Source organism: Mycteria americana, chromosome Z, assembly GCF_035582795.1.
Source record: "Mycteria americana isolate JAX WOST 10 ecotype Jacksonville Zoo and Gardens chromosome Z, USCA_MyAme_1.0, whole genome shotgun sequence".
Taxonomy (NCBI): Eukaryota; Metazoa; Chordata; class Aves; order Ciconiiformes; family Ciconiidae; genus Mycteria; species Mycteria americana.
The window spans coordinates 19,581,819-19,594,145 of NC_134396.1; the positions used below are offsets into that span (position 1 = coordinate 19,581,819).

At 38.8% G+C, this 12,327-nt stretch overlaps 1 protein-coding gene across 3 annotated transcripts in view; it reads right to left on the reverse strand.

Moving 5' to 3' along the window:
• Positions 1–12,327, reverse strand: part of IQGAP2 (IQ motif containing GTPase activating protein 2) — a 129,959-nt gene that overhangs the window by 2,912 nt on the left and 114,720 nt on the right. For all 3 annotated transcript variants that reach the window (XM_075526980.1, XM_075526979.1, XM_075526978.1), the window contains 6 exons: positions 10,955–11,087; positions 7,619–7,721; positions 6,573–6,714; positions 3,079–3,166; positions 1,989–2,201; positions 457–617 (listed from right to left, as the gene is read on the reverse strand). In XM_075526980.1, the coding sequence (XP_075383095.1) occupies positions 457–617; positions 1,989–2,201; positions 3,079–3,166; positions 6,573–6,714; positions 7,619–7,721; positions 10,955–11,087 (840 nt within the window). The remainder of the gene's footprint in view (positions 1–456; positions 618–1,988; positions 2,202–3,078; positions 3,167–6,572; positions 6,715–7,618; positions 7,722–10,954; positions 11,088–12,327) is intronic.

A 12,327-nucleotide genomic window follows, 5' to 3' on the forward strand; every position in this document is an offset into this window, starting at 1 on the left:
TGTTTATGTCAGTAAAATGTTTTCATTTTGACACTTCAGTGGCATTGGCAGGGGGCTTGCTCTCGAGTAACTGCATCATACCTGAAGAGTAAAATTCTTTAGGCATTTATTTCCCCCTTTTCCATTCTAAAGACAAACCCCAATCCTTTTAACAAAGGAAGAAAATAAATAATTACTTCCCAAAGCTGCATGACTTCAAAGCATGCTAATGGATCTGCAAAGTAGCACCAATTAAATATATTGAACACACATATACATCTCAGCCTCTTTCTGTAAGGCAGCTTTAAATAAATGGAAGACTTTACTTTCCAGGTTTTGACTCAGGTCACAGTGACACCTCCCATGGGCTTTTTAATCCATGGATTGTCAATCTGTTGGAATTAATACAGATTAACACCTGCTCTCCCTCCTGATAAAACACACTGAAATATTAAAAGACAAGACGACTCAACTCACTTTCTTGTTAAGTTGTCTAAACAAGTTTTTATATAGGTGTTGTAATAATTAATTTGTTCTTCATAAAATGCTGTCTTGGAGTTAAGTGCATTCAAAGTCTGCTGGAGTTTCACCAATTCAGCTTTTCGATGATGTCTGTATCTTCTTTGATTCCGGATATCCTAAATAAATTTATTAATGTAATTGGTTTATTAATTTGACATTTTAAAAAGTCTCAGCTTATTACCATTCAAATCTGTAATTACATAACCTGACATAATTACTGGGAGAAAGCATGAACTGTCATGTTAGTTCTCACAGGCATGGTACCAGTAGCGAGTACTACAGTTTACACGACTGTACGGAAGACAACAATCACATTGCTACTCATGTATACAAGTGGTGGTATCTTGAACTCTGCTATGGTCTCCAGGGCATGACAGACAAGTTAAGGAAGATGTCATCTTCATGCTATAAATGGAAGTTTTCTCACAGCTAGTTTCTGGTGAGAGGCCTAAGAAATGAGAGCTTAGGCTTCTGCTAGGTAAGAACTAGCTACTACTAAACTAGAGCTTGGGTTGAAGGTAATGGTTGAGTTGAGGTAGTCGAAAGTGAAATAAAAGCAGCTTCCAGTCCTAAGGCTTATCCCAATCTTCAGATTACCTTAACGGCTCAAAACAAAACATCTAGGCTTATAAAAAATAAAAAAGAATGGGGCACTGAATACATATGTAGCATGGTTTTGTCTCAAGTGGAAGCAGATGCAGACACCTGCATCGAGCAGGGCTCTAAAATGGCACTTCAGAATAGGTGTAACATGACATAATAATATTAGAGACTTAGCTCACATGAGTAATTTACTCATTTATATATTCAAATATATTTGCAACTTTAAAAATACATATTTATAATATGTAAATAACTCATGAGCTATGAGTAATTTACTCATGAGTAATTAAAGATAATCCAGTATTACTCATGAGTAATTAAAGACAATCCACTACAATAAGATTCTTACAGCCAGTATTGGGTGTAGATTTGGAACAGGATTTGCTGGTTTGTACACAACAGGCCCAGTGCTTTATCAACCCCAGGATGGGCACTGCGTTGGCCCACTATTCTCCTTGTGTCCTGCCCAACCGCTGCAGATCAGTGTTAATACCAATCAGAGAATGTTTTGGGGGTTTAAGTCTATTTAAACCTTACCAAGACTACATTAATTATTAATTGAAACACTGACAGGTCATTCTGATTCCTTTTAAAACATAAAAAGCTATATTGAAACACGTTGTACTGGAGAAGTTAAAACAGCATCAGTATCAAATCTGGATAATGAAGTCTACAGTTGTATGTTATTCAGTTCAGGTAGTTATGCACAAGAGTACTGCCTTTCACTTATTTTGTCGGCAAATATGATTTGTTTCTTATGTGGATACTTCAGCAACTGACTGTAGCATTCTCTGGAAAAATGTGTATTGTACATCTCTGGCTGGAATGGATTTAGGCTAGATGCCTAAAAACCATCATTATCCAGGGAAGCATGTTCCATTTACCTTAGCGATCTCATTTATAATTTCCTGGTACTTAGTTGCTGAAGACACTAGTCCTGCTTGTTCCAATGTCCGGAGATTTCTCTGAATTTTCCTTTTCTTTTGTTCTATTGGTAGCTGCCCATCTTCAAAAATAGTCTGACTGTGCTTTATTTTCTCTGGAGTTTTGGAATCTAAGATGGCACGTTTTTCTGCAAGTTTCAAGTGCTCAGATTCCTGGGTTAAAAAAAAAAAAGAAATCCAGAACAGTTATTTTCCATCTCACGATAACAGTTAAGTATTCAAGTACATTGAATTCTCAAAGGAGATTATCAAGAATCAGGGTGCAGGCTTTATTTATATCCTCTTACCACATGGTCTGAAAGTGCTCCATCTACTATGCCTTTTGGCATACCTTAAGTAACTAATCAACACCTAGACATGTTTTCCAATTAATCAAAACATGTCTAAAATCAGCCAGACGACTTGATGACTTCAGTTAGCTGTGGGAAGACTGTCCAGATCTCACAGGTGCCCCCTACATATGCACACCCTGAGGCAAGCTAAAACGTGCACGTTACTGAGATGTAGCTTTGTGTGTCAGTGGCTACAGGGAAGTCTTCAGCTGGGAGCTCTTCCCACTCAATTCCCATACCTAGGATAGCAGTAGTTCCCCAGGCAGATGTTTGCTTGTATTGCTTAAGCAAATAAACTATGTGTCAGGGAACTTGCGTTAAGATACTGAAGTTCATGAGGGGAAAAAAAAAAAAAAATCTAGCAGAAGGATTCACCTCAGGCTATTTGATTGTATCATAACATAGGAGAGGAAAAGACCCTGTTTAAAAAAATGTAAAGAAAAAAAATATTATTCTAGTTGTGCTAGTTGACAGCCAGACTTAATTTTTCTTTTCCTCTGAAGCTGTTACCAACAAGTAAAAGAAAATTTGCAGGTCTCATATTTTGAAGGCTCTAGATCTGAATACTCTAAAACTAGCAACAATGATTTCATTGTTATAAAGTGGTGGAGAAAGCTGTCAGAGATCTGTTAAGGCTTTCAAATAGCTATAATAAAATATGTACTTTCTTCCCTATTCAGGCACAGCATAGCACTTACCTGTTGTGCAGTGGCTGGTGTTTCTAGTATTTCTAAGAGCGTATCCCCTGGCTGTGTTCGTATCACATCCACAATAAGTCTTTTGGTCCTTTTAAAAAGGATATATGGATATTACAAAACGGTTGTCACTGGGTCACTTGTGCATTTCATTTCTTCAACAGTAAAACTAGCAAGCTCCCCCTTCATTATGGATACTTGTTAAAGTTTACGTTTCCTAGCTTTTTATGTTTCAGAGCTTCCACTAATAATGTTGAACATCTGGCTTCTACACAGGTCTGAATAAAGAAATACATGCATACTTTTCCCCCTTTTATTTTAGAAAACAGTTAACCAACTAGCACAGTAAAACAGTTACTGTTAACGTAATAAAAATCCAAGCAACAACTCACATGTAGATTTTAATTATGATCATGACAAAACAGCAGATAGGAATGTAGTATTTGCAAAGCCTGAGCTATGCATGGTTCCATTAAGGGTCATATTTACTAAACGAGTGGAAATGCACTCAAAACTGCTGAACTTCTGAAGGAATTTTACATCCGATGCAGTGCATTTATGCACACCACTTAAGGGCAGATATTTCTCTAGTGGCGGCAATGGACAAAGAGCATTTCCTTGCTAAAAAAAGGGAAGCTGCTACACCCTGATATTATACCAGTTCTTTTTTTGGTAAGGGTTTATCTCATTCCTGCTGCCTCTTCATCCATAATACTTGCAAGAACATCCTGCTACAGAATTCTGTTAATTTAGAGGAGACAGTTACAAATGAGATATATCTCATTATTATTAAAATTTAACAGAAACTTGAAGATGCAGCTTAAATTTCCCAGAAAAATGTCTAAATATGATTAAGGCTTCTGTGATAAAACCTCACGACTCAGTTTAAAATGATAGTTTACCTACATAAAGCTGGGGTTTTTGGTGGTGTTTTTAGGACTAGAAGTTCTCATAGAAATGCGATGAAATGGGACAAAAGTTTTACTCATATACAGGCAACATCCAAAACTACAGAATATTTGCGTATGCTCCAAGCTTCCATGGAGGGGGCAGCAAGGCAGGAATGACTGACAGCACAGGCAGACCTGAAGCACTGCTCCTTCCATGTTAGAAGGCAACCTGCTAAACCTCCTGGAAGCTAGTTTGCTCATCCAGAGCTGCTGTTAACTGCACTAGCACGTTCAACGGCTTCTGAAGGACTGCTGTTAAATGTATTTGTCCTTCACAAACTCTCTTGGAATCCGCTCCAGTTTGCCAGGGAATAAAACCCAAAACAAAACTAGAAAGGTTTCCTCAAGTTGGTTCATTTGGGCTACATCAACACATTGCTGGCTTTCTTTGCCTGACACAACCTTTGTCAGTCTTTGTAGACCGCGGTCTACATTAGCGTATGTGGGATGACGTTACTGTTTTATGCCCTGCCTTAGAAACCGGTGCTGGTATGGCCAATAAGACACGAGGCTTATTTCCACTTCTCTCCCTTCAGCTTCCTCTCCCCACGTACCAAACCTGCTCAGCTCTGTTGTTTTCCAGAAACACCCCACTTGGGGCTGGATGCCTCCCCCTTCACCTGCCACTCGGCATGTGGCACCTACGCACGCAAACCACGCAGACCAAGCGCCTTACGTGGAGTCCTCTGGATAGGGGTACCAGCAAATCTTAGGGTTCTTCACAGAAGCCTTAACAAAACCATTTAAAAAGCAAATGTGTCGGTATTTCTATAGAAGAGGCATGTCACTTGCAGAGAAACAAGGAACATTCAGTGAATCAGCTGTGACTTGAATTTTAGCCAGGTGCCTAACATTTCACAGGTGCAGCAAAAAACTTCTCTACAGCTAAGGTAGGAAAGCTAAGCATCTGTATTTACATATCTCTTGTGTAAAAGGTAGCGTATTTTAACTTTTGATATTGCTGCAAGTTAACACTGATTGCTAATTATTATTCCATGAGATTATTTACTAAATTTCCTCAAAATATGAGAAATATTACTTGAAAGCGCTTATGCAAGGGAGAAGTTGAATTCTTTTGTTAATTCTCATGCTATTGTTTCAAAATATTTCCACGTAGTCTAGAGGATTCAAGACATTTCTTTTGGCCTTGATTTTGCATATTTTTAGGGATTCCATTAACGGGTAACATTTTACTCCTACGCAGAGGAAAAAAGGACAGGAAGCACAATTTTTTTTTTTTTTTTTTAAGGGACAGCAGCAGGCATATCCTTATTACAAAACCAGCCTGGGAACAGCTCTAGAGCCTTGGTCTCTGGAATACCAAGTGACTAACACAGCTTTGATTTGACATTGCCATTGCAGTCCCTTTACTTTAGATCTCAAATTATATTTGATAACAAGTTACAGAAAAAACCTCAGTGTTTTCTTGTTTAAGCTTCAGATCAAATATGCACAATTACAGTGGAAAAAACTCCTCTTCCTTTTAGGATAAATAGTAACAGTTTTCTTGCCCTTAAAATTAGATTTTTTTCCCCAGACATTAAACAGGCATTTATGGCTTTTATATAAATTGCACCACTTGCTACAGACCTATAGTACAGTTCTATAGCTAAGAACTTTCTTCAGAAGTGAAACTTCACATATTACCTCATAAGTCCAGTTTCGTGATTTTTGATTTGGAAGAAAAAAATACTAACAGATTAGAGTTGAATTACAGCCTGTATCTATACCCCTAGTGCTTGCAAAGGTGTAAAATCCTTATGCTGTATTTCCCTTTAAAGTGAACTTCTAACCTTCACACTTGTGGGGTAAAAATAAGCATAGCAATAGAGGAGAGCAGCATCCCATTCTCCCCCTTGTTCAGGAAGCACCAGGATCTTAAATGAGCCAATCCTTATTCTGGACAGCTTGAAATAACTTCGAGAGAGGTGCCAATAATTTGATACTAAGTGCTTTTATAAAAATATTTTTGACTATGAAGTAGCCTATATCCCAGGGTATCCCAGTAGCCATTTCTTAATTTTCTCACCAAATAGAATAAACAGTTTTCTTTCCCTGGATAAAAGCTTGCGCTATTCCTGCTGAAGTGACAGTCGTATCCTGTTCAAACGTCTGATGGCAGTACGTCAGGGAAATGTTTTCCTTTGAGGGGGAGGAGAGGATGGTGTGATACTGTCCATCCCTTACAAGGCCAGACAGCTTTTCATCTCTGCTTTCCCAAGGCTGTGGTGTTTTAAAGCAGAATGCTTTTGCAGCTTCATGGAAAAGCACTTACGAGGTTAGATAATGATCCAGTCATGGTCCAAAACAGAAGTGGCAGTATGTTTATCTTTCTGTAAGCTTTCTGGAAAAATTGACAGTTTCTCTGACTTTTGCAAAAGATTGAGTAGGACTGAACACAAACTGGCTTTTGAAGACTTAGTGCACTCAGTATCTCAAAAATGCACTTAGGCAGGGCAGCAGGGTGGAAGCAACTTTTTTTTAAAAATAACCAAAAACAGCAAACAAAAAGCATGACCAGAATATAGGTTTTTGAGCAAAACTTACTTTATCATCAGGCTTTTGAGATCCTGATCTTCACCTTCTCGTAACTCATATTTGCTTGTTAGAGACAGTGAAATCTCAGTTTTGGCAAGTTGATTCAGCGTGCTTTCCTTGTTGGGGTCATTGGGATCAACAGCTCCTTCCCCTGTAAAGAAACATTTTTACTCCAAATTTGCTAACTTTCCCGTGATTCAATGCATGAAGCGAACAGGAACCTAGATAAACCACTGTAAATCATCAGAAATATTAAGTTTATTAAATAGCACAGCCATTCCTACCATTTAGAAGCAGTCTTTTTTTTTTTCTCCATTGAACAATCAAAACCATAAGCCAGCTATTTGTAAGCCCAATAGAATATTTTGGAAACGCCACCAATTCTTTCTTTTCAAGCTACTGATATGCAAGAGACTCGCATGTCTTCTTCTCAAAGAAGAATACAAACAGTTTAACATCCTTTGTCCTAACATGCAGTGATAGTAAAAAATGAAAAAGAGTAGCAGCTATATTAACAGGCTATTCACTTGGAAGCTGGTATTATCCTTGACATCCTAGCTACTTTTGAAACAGTTCACATCTTACTACAATTAAGGCAAATTAAATATCAGTCGCATGTATTCCTTTTAACTCTCTAATAAATTGCATAACTTCAAAAACTTCACTTTTATTTGGATAATTAAGAAAATAAAAAATGGCTGTTTTAAGAATTATCTGTGCACTTTTTGTAAGTTTCTAGCCAACACTGGCAAATCTTAAAATCAGGTTATTAAAAATCACTTGTTTTCTACCTGCAATTTGAGCACAATTGAATCATTCTGCTTGAAACGTTATTAATGTTTGGATTTTGAATCACACCATTAATATTTAGAGTGAATATTGCAGTTAGAAGAAGGTTCAACTATAAGGAGCAATGTTACAAAAAGTGTTCAGAAAATAATTCTACAGTAAATGAAGAAGCTGTCACTATGAGAGACATGAGGGTATTTAAATCAAGCCCCCATTTAATTCTGCCCCTAGAGTGAAGTTAACCATAAAGACAAAGAACAGCATACCAAGGAAAGACTCTACATCAGGAACAGGTCCCAGCCCTTCCAGCAGTTCGTTCAGCAGGTCATTCGGCTCAGTGGCAATGGCATCCTGGTGTTCTAATAGTAGCTATGAACAAATGTAAATGAAGTCATCATCCCATCAGAAAAAACATTCCCAGTATCGTTATACTTGTAAATAAATCAGAGACTAAATGCTGAAAAACACAGACCTAGTGTGATCAGGATTATGGAGGACCCAAGGGGGGAAGCCTGCTCAGTTCTGAACTATGAGTTTAGAATTGCTCTTGCTGTAAGACAGCTTGCCATGCTCCTCCGGCAATCACCTCTGGAGTGCTGAACATCACAGCTGAGCAGAAGTTTAAGATCTGCCTTAAGGACTAACAAAGTGTCACAGAGTAAAGGGCGATAATCCCTAGCAGAGAGCATTTCAGTGCTGCATCCTGAACTGAGCACACAAAGGAATGAAGACAGGGTTGGTGGTCCACAGAAAGATACCCATTTTCTGTGTATCTGTTCCGGTAGTTTACAATAGCATCAGTGATATCTTTCAGAAATGACTATATTTTGTAAGTGAGAAACCAGCTATGCAGCACAGGCTGCACAATTTCTAACAGACTTTGAAGCTGCAGGAGATCTGTGAACGTATTCACAGTAACTTCCATTGCAGCTGGGCACATTCTCAAAACTTTAAGCCACAAATATACTGGTAAGCCAAGTTAATAAAGGGCATGAACAGGGCAGTAACATTTTCTTGAAAACAGGCTCTCGCTATCCCTGAGAAAAGTAACCTCATGCTGAGTTAGATAAAGCCGGCAGCATTAGTGACCGCTAGATTCAACAGTCCGTTCCCCACAGAAGCAATATTCCTTACTTGAGAACTGATGGAAGACATAACGTCACCAAGCTTCACTGAAAGTTAGCTACATGAAAGCATGCACAGTAGGCAAAAATTCCAGGATTCTAAGTATTTTAAACACCGCAAGTTATAGTCAGTCAAAAGTTACTGGTTACTAGAAACTTACTGACAGCTAAAAAGCTTATGTCCAGAAAAGAAAGGCATTTCAGATGTAGTTACAAGACAGAAGCGAGCATTATAAGCCCATAACTACTAACTTGTTTAAACCAAGTTTCTCTCTTACATGCAGCAGCTACCCCACACTGTATGTAATGTTGGCTAATACTGCGAGAACTGCTGAGAAACACTGTGTGTACTGACTAAAACTCAACCATGCTTGAGGCTATACAAACACAGAATGAAAAAGACATTCACAGGACAAATTCTTTGGGGCGAAGGCAAGAGATAGGGAAGCACCAAAAACCAAAGCTGATGAATGCAACAGATCCCTCATTCCAGCTACATCCTACAGAGGTGTGCAATGAAAATTAAGAGTAGGCAAGTGCCATGGGAGATGATGACAGAGGGCAGATTTAAGATCTTTTTCTGAAGCCGAGCTACACGTGACAACAGACAAAATGTTTATGCATCTCCTGTTATTTAAACTGATTTTTTTTGGAGCTGTATGACCAGAGTGGAAAGTTTAATTTACACTTGCAGGGAACGTGCAGTGGAAGAAGACAACTCAGATGAAGGCTCAGGCTCTCAGAGAAGGTTTGGTGGAAGAGGTGGCACAGGAGAAGGGGGATAACCTGCTAAATATACTGCATGCAGACAGTGTACAGTCTTCAGACCTAATTGCTTGCTTCCTCTAGAGAGGCAAGTGCAGAGGGTCATGTTATCAAAAAAGACCATCTCCTTGACCTCCTTTGTTTGGGAATTTGCTTTCATTAAATTACTTCATATTTTGTAGAGTATTTTACCAGCTAATATAAAATTGCGTAGTAATGCTTTGTCACATTAGGATCAAATAACATATTTGACATGCAACAGACCCACTAAAAGGAGTATTTGACCACGATTAGTGTTTAAATGTAATCACTGATCATAAATATGTAGGCATAGGTCTATGTCTTAAAAAATTAAAAGAAAGAATAGGCACAAAGACAATCCAGCAAATATGTTTTTAGCAGACTAGGCTATTAGTTTTCACTTGAATAAAGCTAACTTGTAATGTGGTGTACTGGGAGCTGGGTATTCTACCTTTTCCATAGTGTATCTGACAATATTTGTGGGAGGTTCTTTGTAGGGTTTTTGGTGGGGGATGAGGGGGAGTGGGGAACAGGGGAAAATTTGCAAGCCAGGAAACAGATAGTAATATCCCAGCTTTAGGAGGACCATGTGGTAGACATTTAACTTACACCCTAATGAGTCATACTACAGACTGTGGTTAATCTGTTCTTTACCCACGATAAAGAACTGGCAGGATGCCACAGCTTCAGTCCTTCTAAATCAGACGTTTGCATCTGCTTCCAACAAAACATATGACAGAATGCCAGAGTCACAAAATATACTGAATTTTCCTCTATTCCCAGAATCAAAGGAGCTTCTTCAAATTAGTGTCAGTTTCTTAGCCAAGACAGGAAAATATTTGTAAGTATAAATAAGTTAGAAACGTCATGCTAGATTAGAACAAAAGTGTTCCTCCCTCCCATCAGAAAATGTTATATTCTAATTGTTATTCAAGATGATGCTTGTCGTGGTTTAACCCGGCAGGCAGCTAAACACCATACAGCCATTCACTCGCTTCCCCCTAGTGAGATGGGGGAGAAAATCAGAAAAAAGGTAAAACTCGTGGGCTGAGATAGAGGCAATTTAATAGGACAGAAAAGGAAGGGAAAATAATAATAATTTTTAAAATGTACAAAACAAGTGATGCACAATGCAATTCCTCACCACCCACTGACTGCTGCCCAGCCCATTCCCCAGCAGCGGCCACACCCCCCCGGCCAACTCCCCTGAGTTATTTTGTTCAGCATGACATCATATGGTATGGAATAGCCCTTTGGCCAGTTGGGGTCAGCTGTCCTGGCTGTGTCCAACCCCAGCTTCTTGCACACCCCCAGCCTACTCACTGGCAGGGCAGTATGAGAAGCTGAAGAGTCCTTGACTTAGTGTAAGCACTGCTCAGCAACAACTAAAACATCAGTGTGTTATCAACATTATTCTCATCCTAAATCCAAAACGCAGCACTATACCAGCTACTAGGAAGACAATTAACTCTATCCCAGCCAAAACCAGGACAAAGCTTTTACATGGAAGCAGTTTTCTAGGAAAAATGCAATCTAATACTCAATTCCAGACCATTTCAGAGATGAACTGAAGAAATAGTTTCAAAAGGAAGAATGAGCCCGCCCTAAGCCTTCCACAGAGACTGGTTTTTTGCAAGTATTTCACAATCTATACACTTTAGTCTGTTGACTAGTATACTTTAATTCACTTACTGAATGGGTATTGATAATTTCTTCAATGGAAATATATATGACAGGTTTGCTAAGGGTCACCATGTCAGAGTATTCATCGATATTGAATTTCTCTTCTGGTTCAGGAACATCACATGCTGCTTGAAAAAAATTCCTAAGAGAAAATGAGAAAGACTTCAATAATTATCCCCTAGAAACTCACTTTAGTTAGCCTGCATAGAAAAACCACAATCAAGTGTTTGACATCCATTCTATTTCTCTTATTAGCTGCAATCTACACTTAGTGTTTGAAGGAACCTTTTGGAGGCAACACATTTACACATCAATACAAATGATGAAGCGTTCCATCTTTCCTGGACAGCTGGTGGAAGATTGTTTTAAAGGTAATTTTTTTCCTCCTTATTCAACAAGGAGTGATAACTTGGTAAATTTTAAACACTTAGAGAAGTCTGTATTTAATGGTCTAGAAGTTACGAAAGGATTTCCACAGAAAGACCCTCTGATTTTATGAAGATACTTTGTAGTATGAAGTGTGCCAACAAGAAATTATTTGAAATAGCTGCAGAAAATTACCACTTGGCCTACAAATGTTTAAAGCACTGTTGCTAAGAAATTGAGCTGCTCGAAATGACAGAAAGTGTGGTATTGTTTATAAATGCAAGAATCTTGAGAGGAAAAAATGCAAAGTATGGTTGAAGCTTTACTTTGACATGATTAGCACATACATGGAGAGCCGAGACCTGCTTCCCAAGATGACAAAGGGCATCTCTTCAAGCCACTGGCAGCTTCAGGGATGTGCACAGACAACCAAGAAACAGCAAGATCCTCCCATCAGAGGACCATTTTGTTTTCCAAAGTGAGAGGACCCGAGTTGGAGTAGCTGGGAGAAACAGTGTTTTAGATGAGGCCTACAAGGATGCTGCAGGAGCTGATCTGCCTTCACTGTGCCAGCCCTGCGCTGTTGAGGATGATGCACGTTTCAGGCTCAGAGGACCTTTAAAGTTGGTATTAGGGGGGAAAAAAAAAGGGGGGGAGGGGAGCTGGGATTCCTCAGTTTGGAGAGGAAAAGCTGAGGGATGTGATCAAGTTGTACAAAATCACAGTGGTGTTGCTTGAGATGGGTGCAGAATTCGTTCATCAAATCCCACAATAATGTGACAAGTGGATTTGCAATGAAACTAGCAGAAAAATACTAATTTCAAATAAACAAAAGAAAGCACTGTTTTAACTGACAAGTGGCAAACTTCTGAATATTGCTACAGGAGGACGTTGTGGAGGCAGATGATCTCAAAGGCTTAAGAAGGGTTTGGACAAAATTCCTGCACAAGTTCATAAACTCACAGTAAAAGATCTAGGCAGGGCTGGTAGCTTTTAACATAGCTAATATTGCAATT